The sequence below is a fragment of the Diadema setosum genome, chromosome 7 (genome assembly GCF_964275005.1).
Source record: "Diadema setosum chromosome 7, eeDiaSeto1, whole genome shotgun sequence".
Lineage (NCBI taxonomy): Eukaryota > Metazoa > Echinodermata > Echinoidea > Diadematoida > Diadematidae > Diadema > Diadema setosum.
The window spans coordinates 11,106,380-11,126,015 of NC_092691.1; the positions used below are offsets into that span (position 1 = coordinate 11,106,380).

A 19,636-nucleotide genomic window follows, 5' to 3' on the forward strand; every position below is an offset into this window, starting at 1 on the left:
CAGCCATAAAGCGGGCGGTGAGGTGATTATATTTCTGGTGTGGGTTGATGGGTGACATTGAACTGAAGCTCTGGCTGGCCTGGATTCTGGTTTCGATGGAGGGGGGGGGGGGGTGGGGGAGATGAAGAGTGTGGGGGGGGGGGGGATGGAGGAGGAGCTGTGAAGTAGGTCCCTGGGAGATGTGAGAGTGGAAGGCATGAGAGTGAGTGGGAACTTGAAGGAGGGAAATAAGATAGAGGGAGGTAGAAAACTGAGGGAGGATCTAGATGAGAGAGAGTGTGTGTGGGGATGCATGCATCTGACCTGGCATACAATTTCTGTATCTAGTATGCATAATTATCATATGTTTGTGTATGTGTGTGTTGTGTGTATGTGTGTGTTGTGTGTGTGTGTGTGGGGGGGGGGGGAGGTAGGACAAAGAGGTGTAAATGGAAGGGCACCAGCAGTGCTAAAATTAAAATGGGGGGGGGGGGAACCAAAGACCCACAGATCACATTATGCCCTTTCCCCTTCATTTGCTGGAATGCTTATGATTTGTACTTTATAGGCCTATATAATGACATAAACATATTCTGCTTATGATGTAATTTTCACTGTATTATTTTAAGCTTCATTCTTGTGCATCGTCAAAATTAAATTAATCCTTGTATAGGTGTACTGCTCTGATTGGACTTTTTAAAGTGTTCAGATTGGAAAGAGTGTTTAATATATCTAAGAGTAACAATTTATGCAGTGACACTCAGACTCTTGCATAAAGAACAATTAAATGCAAATGCATTTTATACGCTTAAACGTGGCTGTATCTTTGCCAATGCTGTACTCTATATGCAAATATACTGTATGTGACAAGTGAACACAAGCCTTTCACACCTCTGTAGACTTGAGATGTATGAATCACAGAATTTGAATATTACTGAATGCAATCATTCTCGTTATCCATCTACCCCAGGCTGAGTTCACGGCGATGCGTGACCAGTATATGCGAAGGGGAGAAGGCTTCATCATCTGTTACTCCATCACTGACCGGAGGAGCTTCCAGGAGGCAGCAGAGTTCAAGAAGCTGATCGAACGCGTCCGCAACACCGAGGACATCCCCATTGTGCTCGTTGGCAACAAGTATGACCTTGAGCAGATGAGAGTGGTAAGTGTGTTTTTAGTTTTATCTGTTCCGATGAACTCGCCCCTTACTCAGCCCCTCCTTGACCCTACGTTCACACTGGTCTGGTCACCGGGACAGTTGGGAGAGATCGTATCATGTTAACGACTAACCGTCTACACTACTCTTGACTGTCCCAGAGCTATGTCTAAGGGTATTGGGGGTTTAGGGCAAACCCTTGCCATTTGTCGCCAAAGTTCACATAAGCGGGCAATTGATGAATACAGCTGGGCACCAATAAAGTACAAGCCATTGTCACTCTCCCCTGCAAATTTTATCCCGGGACGTTATAACCTATGCATGGACACCGGGAGAAGTTGTGGTGGGCATCCGCACTATGGTTTTGAAGGAGAAGACTCAAAGTCTTGTGGCACAAGGACTTTTCCTGTAATGCCAGACCTCGTGTGAATGACGGGTAAATCTCCCTCAGTCACTGCTGCTGTTCAAAACATACACCACCATGTAAGAGAGTATGATTATGAAAGAGTTAAAAAAAAAAAAGTTTAGCAAGAGGTTACACGCTGATCAAGGTGTGTGTGTGGGGGGGGGATGTTCTATATGTGTGCTTTTTTTTTTTTTTGTAACTCTGAAAATCACGTTTCACCCAAACGTGGACCTTGATTCACTTTTTTGCTAGTCTTGACGTCACAGTGCTTTCAGATACAGCTTTGCTTGATTCTGGGTACGTGTTCGCAAAATGAACAGTATGACCTTCAGAAAAAAAAATGAGGGGATAGAGCCTCTCAGTTCATCCATGTATTCACTTCAGTCTTGATGTGTGCATATACCGGTACTTATGTGCTCTTGCGTGTAAGCACACCAAGTGGTGCATGTTTAATTGACAAATATGGAGTTTGTATAGGGAATATTTTGTATAGGGAATGTTTTGCATTGGTAGAGGTCAGTGAGAAGGCTCATTCCAATGTCTAGATATGTCATACAAAAGGGTTTTCATGGAATCTGAAAACCCACCCTTTCAAGGTATCCTAACTGCTAATCAAATTTGCATTCAATCAAAAGAACCAAAGTATTTGCCTCATATTGAACCTCCAACGGGCAGGATTATTTTTTTCTTTCACTATTGCTTTAATATTAGTTCTTGTGTATTATTATTGTTGTTTGTTTGACATGTGAGGCAACAATTTGACAAAGCAAACAATTTATTTCAATTGTATTTTCAGGGGATGTTGGAAGAAAGCCAGGGAATGGTTTGAATCAGCTGTGGAATTGGTTTAGATCACATCTTTCAGAATCCAGAACCTTTGAAAAAGGACATGTCACCCCATTGAAATTTTTATGACATTGCAGACATGATAGGATATTTGATTGCCTTTGCCAAGATTTAGCTGCTCGGAGGGCTTTTGTTTTGTTGTGGTATTTCAGGGAATATCCCGTGTGAATCCATGGCAACCCACGATATGTAACTTTCAATCCTATTATCGCTACAATGGCAGTATTGTCACTTGTCCGTCTATTGATAGGCTCAGAAGATAATGTGAGACTCGATTGCCCAGGTACCACCAAACCAACTGGTTTCAGAATGGTTCCCAGGCTTTCATTTTTTTTTTCCATGTTCCAGACTTTTAAACTCTGAACAACCTTTACCTTGCATGGCCTCAATATGATGCACTGCATGATAATATGTCATACGCTTCCTGCTTGCTGTGCGTGAATTGATATTGCAAGTCCAGAAAACATACTTCCTGTTTAGTGCAAATATAATTCTTTGACTTTTTGGGGGGAGAATGTTTACTCAAATGTCAACAAGGGAGGAATATTGGCTTTTCCTTCACTCTAGACACATACATGGTATAATAGAAATTGTTTGTTGCAAGGCAAATGCCTCAACATTGTCACTTTGTTGATAGCCGTCTATGTTTGAAGAGACTTGGGTTGTGCTGTCAATAAATTTGAAAGTGTGACTTTGAAGATTTATCAAATTGAAATGAGCAGCATTTAACATCATATTTATTGCTTACACTAAGGAGTTGATAATAGATAATGCAACTCTAGGGAGGGTCGGGCAGAATCAAGTACCATAAAACCCTGGAGAGTGCAACTCATCTGACAGTTTTGTCACAGCGATGAGAACTGATTGTGGGGTTGTGTGTGATTATGAGTGCACTAGTTATGCCCACACTGTCAAGCAACTGACTAACAGGTTCTATCTTGTTTTTGTCACAACAGGTGTCTTCCGAAGAAGGCCACGCCTTGGCCCGCGAATTCAACTGTCCTTTCTTCGAAACGTCGGCTGCCCTGCGGCACTTTGTCGACGACGTGTTCCACACCCTGGTGCGGGAGATCCGCAAGAAGGAGCGGGCAGAAATCCAGGCTCTCGAGAAGCGGTCGAAGCGGAAAAGCCGCGGCATGAGCCTACACAAGCTGGCGAGACGGGTCTTCATGAAACAGAGCAGTGGGTCATCGTCTACATGAGAAATCCACCTGCCCCACTTTTTTTTCCCCCTAAAAACAAACAAACTTTTGTCTTATGACAAAACTGAACTACACAGAGATTAGTAGAAACTGTTGTTCGCCCCATGAAGATGTGAGGACTGGAGGGGTTTTGTGAAGTAACGTGTCCAGGAGTGGCAAGTCATAAGAGCAACCTGCGGTGGTGGTAGTGATGTGTCATCGTTAGGCGACCTGACAGCACAGGAGGTGATGGAAGAAGCAGTAGCTTGCATCCTGGACAATGTCAAAAATGACCTCTCTGTATCATCCAATAGGAGAGGGAGAATTGAAGGTTCAAAGGTCCAAGTATTGCCACTGAACTGTGCAAAAGTGAAAAAGCATCCGTACTGCCCCCCAGACCCTCGTGAGATAAAATGGACATGCTCTTTCACGCTGATACAGTATGTGTGAAGGCTATGCTGTTGCATAGTGGAGAACAAAGTGTTGTAGGGTAGATTGAGGAGGAGGAATATATGCTTTGAGTAGCTGAATTGGCTGTAGGAAGATGTTCTTAGCCAGTGATGTGTAAATGAGCTACCCAACACACTGCAAGTGTTGAAGCAAGAAAAACAAAAAATGGAAAAAGGAAGGTGCATGAAGTTTCCTTGAACAGTGAGGAGGAGAAGAAGAAATCTAATGCTGCCAGGCTATATCTCCGACGGTCGCCCGTGAAGGCGTGGAGATTGGCCAAAGTTTGAGTCAGTCAGACGCAATTTTTCCCCCGGACGAAATGCTGCACTTCCAACAGCTGCACAGAATGTGATGTGGTTGGCAGAGACGAAGGTCTGTCCCAGTCTCTGAATGAATCAGAGACGGAACACGATGTGCTTGGTGTCCGCCTGGAGACCTGTCCAGGTCCGGACTAGGAATTCAGACACTTGTGATCTCGTCATAGTTTTCCATAGTTCTTCAGTGAAGAAAAAACAAAACAAACAAACAAACAAAGGAAGTTTGAAAACATATGCTGTACAAGGGTGTGATAAAATGACTTTGTGTTCCTGCATGTGTGTGTAAGTGGTCTAAACTTGTTGACGTGGTCATTGTCCGAAGTAGTGTAATCATGGAAATATTGTCTTGTATTGCATGTGTTGATATTGAATTTGAGATGGCTAGGAGTGTACATGTGTATTTCAAGGCATCCAAATGCTGTATAGTGCTGAAGGTGTGATTAGGGGACAAGAAGATTCCCATGTGACATTTTGTCAATGATTTTTCAAGAAAATGAGTAGTCGTCCTTTTGTGTCAGAATATTAATTTGTATAGAAGTCATAATGATACATGAAAAAGTGCTAAAGCAGAAATGAAATGCAATTTACCGTATTTTTCTAGCAAGCTGTAATGCAATTAAACAGGAGTTGATTTGAATTCTTATCTATTTTCAAATGTGTGAGAGTGATAATTAAAAAGCGACTTTGCTTTGAAAAATTGAATAAGGTATTAAGGATTTTAAAATATTCTTTGATTCCCATGTTTGGCTCTTTTTAATTGAAAGTGATGTTGAATAAGGCATGTATTTTTGTACTATACGCAAGACAGTGGACATACCACATCATTTGTACTTAGGCACAGGGAAAACATTAAGACATAGCAAGATGATTGCAAGCACTATATTAGAACTAAATTCACTTCAATCATCTGCACCGTGTACCAGATTAAAGCCCATTTTGCCAACTTTTTTCATTTGTTACTACTAGACCTTTCTCATGTCCAGCAAGCCAGCTGATATCACAAGTACAATCGCATATTGATACAGTGTTGTAATCCTGGGTGTGTTTAATGTAGGCAGCTATTGTTGAGAGTTAGAACCTTCTACCACCGAACTTACTATTTCTGCAAGGAGGATGTATCTACAGGTAGCTTAAAAAACAAAAAGCCAATACATGGGTCTTTTGACAGAGTTGTTGTTCTTTTTTTTTCTATCTCCCTCACTGACAGGCATATAGTCTTGCAACAAGCACATAGGAAGAGGAACCAAACTGAGAAATATCAATACAAATTTACATGGATAGAGACATGTTAGGCATTCATTAACGCATAACTACCCTACTCGCTATGTGAGATTTTGCTGTTTGATCTTGATTTTGTTTGTAGCTATCATATCTTCGTAAGCTTTCTATTGATCCAACAAGAGACATGCTTCCTATATAAGCCAGTTCCATGAAGCCAAACCAGGTGATTGTGAAGAAACTTTAGTTTTAAATTTTTATTTCAGCATTACCAAAAAAATGAAAAACAAAATGAAAAAAAAAAAAAGAAACAGAAACCCGACTTTTCAAACTTGATTTCTACCGGCCTGCAGCCCTTAAATGTCCTCTTTACGTATGCTTGGTTTATGGTGAAGTATTGTCAAACCTGTAGATTCTGCATGCATACAAGTTAGTGAATTCATCCAAAGCTATTTTAATTTTGTAATTGATTTTTTTTTATTAGGTTTTATAAAGTTCTATTTTGAAGCCTCGCTGCACAAAAGTGCAGAGAGTATGAAGAATGGGTTCAAAGTATCCTTTCAGAACTCTGACCATATGAAGTGAAAGGAGCGCAAAGGCATGACACATAGAGCAGTAGGGGTGGTGCCCTTGCGTGGGGGGACATTCAATCAGGAAAGATGCATTCTGCTGTGAGCTGATTGGGGATTCATTGATGGATTTCCTGGATGATGTAACACAGGAAAGTGATGAGAAACCACTGTCCCTGAAAGCTCTTGATTTGCTGTTGTGCCTGCAAATTACTTCAGACGTCCAGCTCGGTTCGATGCCGCAGAGAAGAGCTGGACATGGCTAATGAAGTCATTACGTGGCTTAACGTCTCCATCAATTTTGGCTCTGCGGATACCCTCTCATGCCTCCGTCTTCTCGTTGTCTTCTCCTGTTTTATTTGTTTCTGTTCTTCCATTCTCCATTAGCAGACAGATCTCGCCACCGCTGTGAAGTTTCCTCCGTCGAGTTATTTAATCCTGCTCAAGGCTTCCTTTCAGTCAGATCCAATCAGAAGTGGTGAAAGTCAGTGATAACATGACAGTATGACCATTAGTCAGATATTGTGATGTTTAGATTAAAATCGTTAGATTTTTTTTTTTTTTTTTTTTAAAGAAAGAAGAAGAATAGTGTGGGTTTAAGGTTTAGCAAAGAGATAGCTTCTTGAAACCCTGTGTGTGCTTTTCAAGGGAATGCCACTGGCTTTCATTACAATGTGTGTAGGACTGGTTGTTCTGTTGATCAGCAGGTGGTGCTACATGGTTGCATGATTTCATTTACAAGCACATCACACATGAATTGCAATAATAAGATATGCTCACTGGCTTGGGGGGGGGGGAGGGGGGACGCAGCAAGTAATGTGTGCAGAAAGGGATTGAAAAAATCAAAGGGGCATTTAAATGAACTACTATTCAAGTATCAGTTGCAAATCTGAGGTATTTAATGGGACTGTTGATAAGTCGACAGCCTTTTTCTTCTTCCTATTTCATTAAAGTAAACTTAAATACCAGGAGGTGTGTAACTACAGTGGTAGCTGTCTGACCCACAGAGTGTTAAGTCATGGGGATTTAATGATGCACAGATTGTATCTGCTGAGGATATGTATAGAGACTTTGAATATGGTGGCTATTCATGTTTATTTCAAGCATTTTTAGTCATCATTTAAGCTCTCATTGGGCTAAAGAATATAAAAAAAAGAATATCCCAGAGCACCACTTGACAAACAATTCTCCACATTAGGCAATCGGTGAGGCCCCGTCCCATGTGTTAGTGGGTAGATAAGTAAGACAGTGGGAGACAGGTCCTTTTCCTAGTTTGGCTGCTGTTATGGCCGAGCCAAGTGGCCTGTATATATGTTTTATATCCTGTTGTGGTGATTGCAAGGAATGTATTTTTAGACTGGCGACATCTCGTTTCTGACAGCTGACCAGAAACCGGGCGAGGTTCACGGCAGGATGAGAGAAAAGTGGATCATAACAGGAACCACAAGTGACCGTTAATGATCAGTATAGTCTGTCAAGGAAGAGAGAGAGAGACAGACAGACAGACAAACAGACAGGCAAGACATAGAGTGAGAGAAAAAGGAAAATTTCCCCCTCCAGGATTATACAGGTCCTGTCATATGTGTACATCCTCAGATATACTTGTCTGAAGAATCCAAATACGTATGTGGCATTACCAGCTCTGAGATATTTTGTGCTCAACAGAATATTGCATATGTTATACCTCTTTCTTTTCCATATCAGGTGATGGTCCCTCCACTCATCTTTTCTTATCTAAAATAGCAATCTGTACCAATGTCTTGAATATTTCAGTTGGTATTAGAATAAACAGGAAACAAATAACAGTTTTGAGACCAAACTACCCATGGGACCCACACCATGATGAGGTGCAGCTGATAGCAAGCCTGACACTGATTTCTAATTCATTTGCAGGGCATGTATTTAACCAGCTTGCGATCATCTTCAGCTCTTTTTTATACCGGAGAATGACTCTTTGTTACACAGGAGAATATATTTTCATCAGGAGATCACAGATTCCTTTTTTCTTTTAATCAATTCGCCTCTCTTCTGTTCCTCCTTAAGATAAATCTCTCAAAAGGATTTGGATGAAGAAGTGTGCATCGGCATTAATGGATGACTGTGTTCGTTATAGCTGCGCAAATGTTGTGTGTGTATTGTGAGGCACATTTGTTAAGGATGGCAGTATTGCATCCAGAAAATGGAATGTCTTTGTCAAGGTGTAATATACCAGGTAAAGGAGGGTGAGTGGACATTGCAGATGAGTTTACTTGCTGTGTTTTTTGTGGTCATGTAAACAGACTTGTTTCCTTGAAAGCCTTATTGTTTGACTGTGTTCCATGGTGTTGGTCTCACTGCTGTTCTACAGAAAAAAAAAAAGTCCAGGGCTTTATGGTTTGAATTTACACAAAAATATACCAGAAGATAGACAGAAAATGAGATATTATCCCCATTAATCTGTCCAGCATGGTATCAGAGCTGTTTTGTTGCATGTTATAATGCAGTTGGTTTGTGTTTTTCCGTATGATAGTATCTGGAAAGATTAATCCGGAGTTATGCGCCTAGTGACCACCATTTTCTAGCTATTACTCACTCTTATCTGAATGAATTTAGCAAAGAATTGTGCTCTGAAGGTTTAATTGGGCTTTGCAGAAATTCTAATTATTTTACTTTTTTACTGTTTTAATGAAAACTGGATTGCTCTCTTTAGAGTTTCATAAGTGGAAACATCAAGTTGTACCTAAATGAATTTGTTTGCAGAATGTGCAAAGTAGTCTAAAAGACTGGATTTACCAAATGTACCCAGTCGTTCACCTGATTGGCCTAACTTAAAATAGAATATGTGGTTAATGATCATAATCAACAAAGTCATGTACAGTTGTTTTAGATTGTATGTTCTGTCGTGTTTTAGGGTCCACGAACTATTGCCAACATACAACACTGAGTGACTGCATGGATGTAGCAAAAATAGTTCAGAGATTGACAAGAGTTCACTCTGTGTCACTTTTGTGTATGTTGTCATTCAGAGGGAACTACTGTATGCAATAATTAAGAGCATTTCAGCCAAAGAGATTAAAGGTTATTCCAATATTTCCATTTTACTGAAAGAATAATTCTATCTTCCCATTCAGTGTTAACATATCCACCTCTCTCTGCTGTGTGAGTATCAGCATAATTTCTCCATATCACAAGGTATTGCATTATACCCAATTCTAACATATCCCTGTATAAAGTCAAACCTTGAAGATAAATCACCTTTGTACGTATGTAGTATTTTTAGAGGTAGTAGTGATACATCTTTTCCAAGTTCAGAAAAGGAAAATGAACTATATCTCTTGTTTAATCTGGAAAATGAAAAATGTCCATCGTCCATTTTTTTATTAATCCATTGCATGGGACCAAAGTTCTGAATGTTATGTGACTTAAATCATGACAAATGTTCGTCGGGATGTCTGCATCCTGCTGAAGAGATAAATCGTAATAATTTTGATGACTATGCCGTACCCAGAATGAACTGTTAAGTGAAACGTAGTCATTCATTCTGATCAAGACATGACCAGTCAAATTTTCCATAGTTGACTGCTTCAACTTCTCTCTCTTCTCTTAGTGTCATCGAGTGATTCTTCTTTTTTTTTTCTTTTTTTCTTTTTTTTTTTAAAGGCTATGAACTGTGATACATTGTATATCACTTGATAAGATTGTGTCATGTTTTACTTTTGCTTTCTGAATTGTAGCCATGATGTCTGGAGAGCCAGACTGACTAGAAAAGAAGGAGAAAATGAAAAAAAAAATGTCTAATAACAAGAATCCTGTAAAGAGAATAAAACTATGCAAAGATGTGAGAAAACCACTCCACTGTGTGTTGTCCTTATGTTATTCAGAGAGTGGAGAAAATAGAAGGTAGAATAATATATCTCTCATGATATGATATCATATGATATCATATCATATCATTTCATATGATAGCTTATGCTATGATATGATATGATATGATATGATATGATACTATAATATATTATATTATATTATATTATATTATATTATATTATATTATATTATATTATATTATATTATATTATATTATATTATGATATAATATAATATAATATTATATTATATTATATATTATATTTTATAATATCATATTATATTATGTCTCTCTTAAGAGATATAATTATATATCTGTATTTTCTCAGGTATTATATGGGGAAGACAGAGATATACAAGAGTTATACAAATGTAACATATGAGGGTGGAGCAGAGATTTGATGGTGTGTGTGGCTCAGAAGGCTTATAGTGATGTATGAGAGTATGATGATATAGAGCCATTTTATTCACTAGTCATCTGACAAAGAAAGGCAAAATAACTCTGATTAATGTGGGGGATATAATCCTTGTGACTCACTTCGTTCCATGGTATTTCATAACCTCCTCCACTTCTTTACCCATCTCTCTCTCTTTCTTTTTTCTCTGTCTCTCTCTTTGGCTTACTCAATATATTCACTTCTAATAGATCCCAGTATCAGATCTTGGTACAGCTGTAGTAGATACTGTGCATATTAATATATCTTGTGTTTTATGGGCAAACGGGCATGATGGTTTCTTGTCAAAACTGATATATGCATTATTTTGAGTGTTGAGAATAAATGTATTCCATGCTACGCTTCTATAAACTATTTATACTTGAAGAACATTCTTGAGAAGGAGATATACTAGTGTTGATCTTCAATGGAGGGGGAAATGCTGGTATTCTCATAATCATTTGCAATCAATCGTGTCACAAAGAGTGTGTAGCAGACATCCTCCATAAAACATATCAGAGATTATACCTTAAGAGTGAGTTTTGCGTGATCGGTCGTCGAGGTCAGCGGGCGATATTAGTGCGTACCACCCTTCATCCGGGTCACGCCATTCACTTTACATGTAAACATTCCGGTCAATCACAAAGATGAGACATTCACAAATCCGGGACACACGCGCCGCAGAAGAACGCCAATAAATCAACTCATACAAGGTCGACCACTTCCAGCAGCACGACACTGACGAGTCCATTTGTACTCAATTACCGCACATTGACCATCAGCTATTACAACTCTCCAAATTGAAACAGAAGCAAAAACAAAGTGTAAATACGTTCAGATGTTCGAACTTCGCCTATTACAACTACATATTAAAAGACTATGTATCTTGGAAGTTGGAGCTGAATGATGTACATTGATGAACAATAGTTTTGCAATTATTCGACATGTTGGTGATGATCTACAGGTAAGTCAAATGTGGCTTGATCTATATCATAGTGTATAGCCGTATTCACATATTTTCCTAATTTACCTATAGGGGATAGGTAGTAATTATGATACTGACTGGCCTGGATGGAGATACCAATATTGCCCGCACTGAAAGAATAGTGCCCTCGTCTTCGACTCGGGCACTATTCTTCCAGTTTGGGCAATATTTTCTGGTATCTCCTCAAGGCCAGTCAATATTGTATAAATATCCATAACAGACTTAACAGAGATTAAACGTGTCGGGACTTCATACGTGGGGCCATTTGGTCAGGGGTTCAGATAGCAGGCACCCGATCAAATTCCGACCAGTTTGTCAATTTGAGAAAAGAGAGTCTTCGCGAGTTTTCCTGTTATTTCTTCTTTCTATTTCCTGTTACACCTAGAGATGAAAATCAATGCTTTTAGCGCAAATGTTGCATTATGCTAATACATTTTTTTTTTCTAGGACACAACGTCATCATACCCCTCTGTGTTTCACAAAATTAGTAAACTATGATTGATAATTAGTCCTCAGGATTGGGTGCATTGCACCAGGGCGTGAGATGGGATTGGAGTTTGAATATTTAATTGAATTTGTATTGAATATTTGATCTTATTGATCCAATGATCAACCTATAGTTGATACTTACCAGTAGGTTTTGGTTAAAAACAACGTTTACACCATAACAGCAATATTCTATACACTGTTGTCTTGGTTAAAGGGATGGTTTATAGTATTTTGGTTTAGGTGAGGAATCAGCTTTTAACTTTTTGCAAGATACTTATAGAAACCACTTCATGAAGTGTTAGCATAAACGAAGAGGGATTTAGAGTTTATTTGATGAAAATTGGTTTTGGCTGAGATATCAAAAAAAAAAAAAGTAAAAGCAATCCAATAAAAGGTGGGTCGCATCCATTCAAAACGCATGTAGACAATAAAAGTTAGAAAGCGACCCCCCCCCAAAAAAAAAATATATATATATATATTATGTGCTTATTCTAGAGACAAAAAATGTGAGGACATTGGATGCAAGTACTTACATCAGATACAATGAACTGACTTACAATGCATTTCGAACTATATGTATTGACCAATATAATTATTCTGTATGCCTATACAGAACGAAATATCTAACAATTAATCGCCGATCTTTTCGTAACCTTCCGAAGAGGCTAAGAGCGTCATAACAGCATTATACAGATACAATGTCATAATTCACATGGATATAAATCATGGAGATTAAATTGTATCAATGAAATTGTATCAATGAAAATGATCGAAAATCATGTATTATACGGGGACAGACATTTACAGTCGAGCTATTTTGATAGGTGTTGACATCTATAGATTGTTCCATGTACAGAGGAAGAAACTTACTAAAAATCTTGCGTTTTCCTACCCTATTTAGGCCTGTTGTTGCATAAAAAGATGCAATCAAACATAAGTCAGGTAACACCCAATCAGAATTTGGTATTCACAGACTCATCTGTGTGTTGTTGTTTGTTTGTTTTTTTTTTCACTCTGACTCATGTTTGATCTCAACTTTTATGCAACACGGCCCTGGTCCTTACTTCTATCTGATGTTGCTGCTCTGTCTCTTCGTCTTTTCCCTCCTCCTCTTCCTACTCTCCTCATTTTCCTTTCCCCTTTTTTTACTTTTCTTGTTCTTCATCTTTCCTTTATATTTCGTCTCTTTCCATAAACTGCCGGAATAACTTTATAAACACACCCAGACAACATGACTGGCCTGATTTCTGAAAATGGTTCACATTTCACACATGTTCTAATTCGAGGATTGTAATTAAATATCAGCGCATTCCTGGCAACAAGTGTTAAAAATATTTTTGTGTATGAGACACGATAGGCCTATTGTTTTAGTTGGATTTGTGTTCGCGCTTTCATCGAACAAAACATTAAAGAATGCTTCATCATGTTGTATAAATTTGCTGGAATAAACTATTGCTTTAAAGAAGAAATTGTCACTAGAAATAGATGTGATTTGATTTGTGAGGCACTGCGTTGATGGTAGGAGAAACGAATTATAAACCGCTATAACACGGCGGAGTCAGTCCTGATTCTGCCGCGGACGGTGTTCACATAACCCGAACTCTATGAAAATGCCATGGCAACTAATTGACCCAAGGCACTGCTGTCGTCATAATTACATCTTGACGCCTGCTCAACCCGCATCATTTTGATTATTAGTCCGGTATAGAAACGATTTCGTCAACTCTCGAAATAGAATCTGCTCGACTGTGCACGTAACTGTCGCAACATGTACCTCAGCAGATAACTGAAGTGTTTATCTGATTCGCGTTTGATGTTTCGTGATACGATACGTACACCACGTTGCTTCTGTTTGCTTCCCTTATGTGCTCATCAGATCGAAGAGAATGCCCGACGAAACTAATTTTCCCTTCTGGATATGTGATATTTCGCTCCAGGTGATATTTCGCTCCCAAGTCGAGAAAACACAAACAGCTTGTGATTTCCAGTACGTTCGCTTTATCATTCGTTCTTCCGTGTGTTTATTCATCATCAGTTTGCTAGTTTGTTTTGGGGATGTTGCTGATGTGATAATATTGTATACAGTGTGTGCATTGTTCGTGCATGACAGCGTATTGGTCCAATAAGGAGATCTGTCGACAAAAATATATCTATATGCTACTTTGCTTTATTGGATATCATTGTAATGATTAATGTGTCATACCCTGGTCTGTCATTGATAACTCAACAAGACAATAGTGTGAGTGATACAAACTGCTCTCCATGTAAATATGTCTGTTCCTACTCTAAATATCCTTGTTTTATCAGAGGAGGCCCTTTATACCCTCCGTTCTCCCTTCAAGTCTGTCTGCAGGGGTGGATCCAGGAATTGCGTAAAAAAAAAAAAGGGGGGGGGGAGTGGTGGCCAGCTTGCAAGAAAAAAACAAAACAAAACAAAACAAAAACAGAGGTTAGGTTCTCGTTTTCTCGTGCCCCTCACGGGATCCATCAGCTGACAAGTATATATAAAAAAAAAAAAAAAAAAAAAAAACTAGAAATGTCGCTACGGCGACTGGTATGCCTCCGCCATAATGCATGGTTCTCCTAATAGGTCTATAGTACAATGTCTTGACAATGTGTGATGACAGTTCTGCACATATTAAAATGACAGGTTTGTCACAAATGTGTTGCATGTTTACTGTCCTTGATCTAGGTTGAATTGGGTGAATGGCTATATTGTCTAAGAGTGCAGGTATTTGGGGATTTGAGGATTTTTTACTTGACTTTTGACCCTTTTATAAGTTTAAGGAAGAAGTGAAATTTAGCACTTTCACTTGACCTTTGACCTTTTGGCAAGAAACTTCCGAGAGAATCTCTATTGGGTAATACATGCACACACTAAGTTTCAAGAAAAATCCTGCAGGCATAGGCCTAACATAGATAAGAAGGAAATAGTGAGTTGACTCTGACCTTTGACCCCCTGACCTTTGACCCATGACCCCCAAATTCCCTAGATAATCACTGCCAGTCAGTACATGCATATGTACTAAGTTCCATGAAGATACCTTGAACCATTTGTGAAATATGGAGAAAAAAAAAGTGAAATTTTAATATTTTCACTTGACCTTTGACCTCACGACCCAAAACTCTCTCTGGAGAATATTTATTTGGTAGTTCGTATATACACTAAATTTCAAGAAAATACCTTAATGCATTGCATAGATATGGGGGAAATAGTGAAATTTGAGCATTTGACCTTGACCTTTTGACCTTTTACCTTGAGCATGTGCGCCCAAAAGTTGATAGGCACAACTTCGCCCATACGTATACATGCCAAGTTTCATTAGGATACCTCTAACGGTTTTTTAGATACACTGTCCACAAAGTTGATTACGGACGGAAGGACGGACGGAAGGACGGACGGACGGACGGACGGACGGACGGACAACCCGAAAACATAATGCCTCCGGCGACACTTCGTGGCGGAGGCATAAAAAGTGCGATCTGCCCTCCTCCTTCTGAATCCGCCACAGTTCTGCGTTATGACATCATCCCATCCCACAACATTTCCTACGGTTCAAGGCTTTTGAATTTCGACCAATCATTTCGTCGACTTTTCTCTCCTGTTTGTGTAAGTTAGGCATTAAGCAACCACTAAACATATATTCATTTTTTGTTAAAGACTTCATAAAGTGGTTGTAGTGTTCAGACAGGCTCAACACATCATTAATGAAAAATTCCCGCCCACGTACAGATCAGGCTATCCGTCGTGTCAGGAACACTGCCACAGTTGAGAGGTCGATTTTGGTCATTTTAACATTGTTTTTAAAGAACGTGCAAAAGAAAGGCATTCCTCTGTGGTGAGATCTAGCTTCAAATCCTTTATAAAAGAGAAAGCGTAGGATATCGCTGGGGGATTGCAAATATGACTTGTTTACAGTCAGTTATCGCTAGCCTGCAGGCGCCAGACATTTTCTTGAAAGATTTAAGTTCTTTATAGCCAGACAGGAAGAAAGGGAAATCAGCTCCACAAGCAAAGGGTCTGTGTTCTTCCCTAGAGAGGTACTGAGAAGCGACTTTCTTCTATACTCAAGTCAGGGCGGTTTGCCTCCTTCCTAAAGGCCTACCTCCATTCTCATGTAGATCGAGCAAGGCAAATGAACTGCAGATCTGATGTAGTATTTTCATATCAACAATAATAATTGTGTTTTTATTTTCAGCATTAATGTAAAACCTTTTGCGTTTCCTGCATGACAAGCACGATCCGACTACAAAAAAAAAGAAAAAAAAAACAACCAAAAAAAAAAAAAAAAAAGCTACACAGCAGATGACATTCATTCTGCAGTTGTGGGAACACCAACTATATTTGTGTTTGTTTGTTTGTTTGTTTGTTTGAGTGTGTGTGTGTGTGTGTGCGTGTGTGTGTGTGTGTGTGTTCTAACATGTTATCATTCAAGTTTCATTGACATCAGAACATCATGATAGTCCATTCATGATAATCCATTCTCTTGTAAGTATTATATGCACAAGTATTTCCACAAATTTAAACAACGGTACATGATAATTATGACTAAACTTTTATTTTAAGTTGTACTTTTCGTGTAATTTGATGACAAACTCTCAAAATTCTCGAGTAGAGCGCCCTCTATTGCAATTGTGATTACAAGAAAGACGTGCATGGCTTGTGTGCTTTCTCCCTCCCCCTTCTCTTTACTTTTCTTGTGTTTTCATGTAAATTTGGAGGGGAGGGGTTGTGGAATGGAACTATGCATGGGGGAGATACTTCCGATTCTCCCATGGGTTAACTTTGGGAAACTAAAACTCGCAAGATAAAATACTGGTTAAGCTGCCCAGGAATATTTACTCCAGAAAAACCATGTGCATTCAGTAAACGCAGAGCTGGAATAGAAGAACACTTCAGTGAGGTTTGCTGAAAATTGGACAATCCGTTTGAAATTTTAACTTTTCAGTTTTGATTAAACACATTTGCCGTCATCGCATTCCGTCTGCATAAGAAGGCTTTAACAATGCCTTATGTCCATATACATATAGGTATAATAGTGGAAGATATAGAGAATATATCCACATTTTTATATAATGTAAAGAACACATTCCCTCTACTTATCACTGACACTATTTATTTTCTCTGCCTTCTTGACCCTATTTATTTTCCCTGCCTTCTGAAGGAGGCAATTCAAGTACGTTTTCATAGAGCTAGGGGAAAAAAATGAAAGTAATAACGTGGAACTGTCTTTTGTTTTATATATTTAGCCTTTATGAAATCACGAAGTATGATGACTGTATAGTCTTTATCAACTGTGAAGGTGTCACAAAACTTAAAAAAAAAATAAAAATTCATAACTTTTGAACAGATCGACAGACATTCCACATACTTCACTGATCTGTTCCATGCCAATAGGCCTATTGCAGTATCAATTAAATGTACAGAAATCGGGGTTTAATTCCCTTTCAGCAGAACAGACTTATAGGGCCTATGAACACAACAGGTTTTATCCCTCCCTAACCCCCCCCCCCCCAAAAAAAAAGAGAAAGAAATACAAATATCGTTCCTGCCTCATACATTTCAGATAATGCGCGGTAAATCCACGCGGAATAAGTATACAACCTTTTAAACTCCTTGGTTTATACACAGGCAGGTCCATATGCACGGAGATATTAATTTGCAAGGAAGCACCTGCAATGTATACATACGCAAGCATGCGCCGAGACCACAAACGTTGAAAGGAAACCCAAACCTCCAAGAGAAATGTGGATTGAGTGATCGAAAATTTTGGTGTTGTAACCGCTGGATGTGGAGACTATACCCTATACTAGAGGTTAGGCGTCATGTGTGGACAACAATAAAAGAAAATATGAAGGGAATTCCACTAAAATAAATTTTTCATGAAAATTACACATTCAATCAACTTCCCCCTGCTTTCTAAAAGCGGTTAGTGAAGTGCTCTTTCATAATGCTAGAAAAGTGATTTTTTTTTTTTTTTATGTGGAATTTTCTCCAGGCCTATAGTATTATTTTCTTTACATTGTTGTCCACACGTCATAAGTCATAACCTCCAGTAGTCTCCTCATCCAGCGGTTCCAACACCAAAACTTTAAAATTCATAACTTTTACATCGATTGTCCGATTTTCCTAAAACTTTCACTGATGTGAGTGTTCTACTAATGTTACTGCTTTCACTCAATCCACATTGCTCTTTGGGTTTGGTTCCCTTTAAGTATTTTTGAAAATTGTAGTTCAGTTATGTAGACTTCCTGCATGATGGACGTTCTCAAAACAGGGAGGGGGGGGGGGATCAGAGTACGAAGTTTTTTTTTTACTGAGCAGGACGGGGTTCAGATAATGTGAAATCATAAACTCCGCGAAAACCCCGACTGGCAATGACTTGGCGGCCAACAAGCGACATGCAAACAAGGCTGCCTGCATGTGGAGATAAGGGGAAGGGGGGGGGGGGGGTCCAGTGTGGAGACAAGGAATGACCTGATTTCCGAAGTGCAACATGCTCCACACTGTAATATAGAAGCACTCCATATCAATCAATGGATATTTTCGAATCCCGAAACGTTCTTCCACTCAACATCTCTTGTTGAATTAATCCCCAAATGTAGAAAAGAAAAAAGAAAAAAAAAATGTTCCTTGAAAGTTATAACGCTGACTCTTAGATTTTGTTTCATAATTTTCATAATTTTATATCTTCTTATATTCCTTCGTCTCAAATTAAAGGCAAAACATACTTCTGGCCTGCCTGCAAAATTGTCAAATTTCGCTCTAATATGTACACGTATGCCTAAGAAATGTGTGGAATAAGGCTGTAGTAACAAGATTTTCGTTGGGCAACGACGAAAATGCGAAATATTAACCAAAAAGTTTCGCATCTCAGAACTTACTAGTACCCGAACGGGGTCAGACTAACTCGGCCTCGCTTTGACGCGGGGCTGCGAGTCGCGTCCCTCTGGATTTCACCGACTTTTACTTTTGATCTCAAAATACTCCAAAACAACTCAACTTCCCGGCAAATCGCGTCAGCCAGGTAAGTTTCTTGGTAGCTTCTTTCGATATATTGCAAGCAAAGATGAAATGGTGCAAGACGGGTTCTCAAACCCTTACCAAAATTATGTTTTCACTTTAAAGGGTCGAACGTTTTCCTCTTCGTCTTCTTCTTCTTCTTCCTCCTCCCCCTATCACCATCGTTGTCATTTCCATCACCCTAAATGTCTGCAAACTGGTGGGAGGGGGGAGGGGTGTCAGAGTAAGTTGATGGCCCCCTTTAGCAGTCGAGGGAACGAAGTTCAAAAGACGAGCTATACATGTATTCTGCAGCTTATACCATTGCGATTCATTATTTTGTTTGCAATAGCCGACAAAACAGGCGTAGGCCTACTATAGGGAGCTTTAGATTTTAGACGCGCGGACGTTCAAAGGAAAAAAAAAATGTTCTGAGCGTGCGCAGTAGCGCGCGTAAAGTCAATCTATTTTTAGCTTGCGTCGCCTGAGTTTTTCACTACGCGTACTGGGCTATTTTTACGTCCGCACAGTTTGCGACGTAGAGAGCTTCTTCATGCACTGATCATATGGGGGCGCGATTTTATTTTTTATACGTTGCGTCCCAGCGTAATCTAAAGCTACTTTTCCACACGACGCAGGGAGAGGAGAACGTCCAGGGCAAGCGTCGGCTCAAACGTCCGCGCGTCAAAATCTAAAGCTCCCTATTTTTCCACACGACGCAGGGAGAGGAGAACGTCCAGGGCAAGCGTCGGCTCAA

At 39.3% G+C, this 19,636-nt stretch overlaps 1 protein-coding gene across 1 annotated transcript in view; it reads left to right on the forward strand.

The window, feature by feature from the left end:
* Positions 1-6,675, forward strand: part of LOC140230360 (GTP-binding protein Rit1-like) — a 35,911-nt gene extending 29,236 nt beyond the window's left edge. Inside the window, exons 4-5 of the mRNA XM_072310507.1 lie at positions 950-1,141; positions 3,344-6,675. Coding sequence (XP_072166608.1) covers positions 950-1,141; positions 3,344-3,589 — 438 coding nt within the window. The 3' untranslated portion in view covers positions 3,590-6,675. The remainder of the gene's footprint in view (positions 1-949; positions 1,142-3,343) is intronic.
* The last annotated feature ends 12,961 nt before the right edge of the window (positions 6,676-19,636 follow it).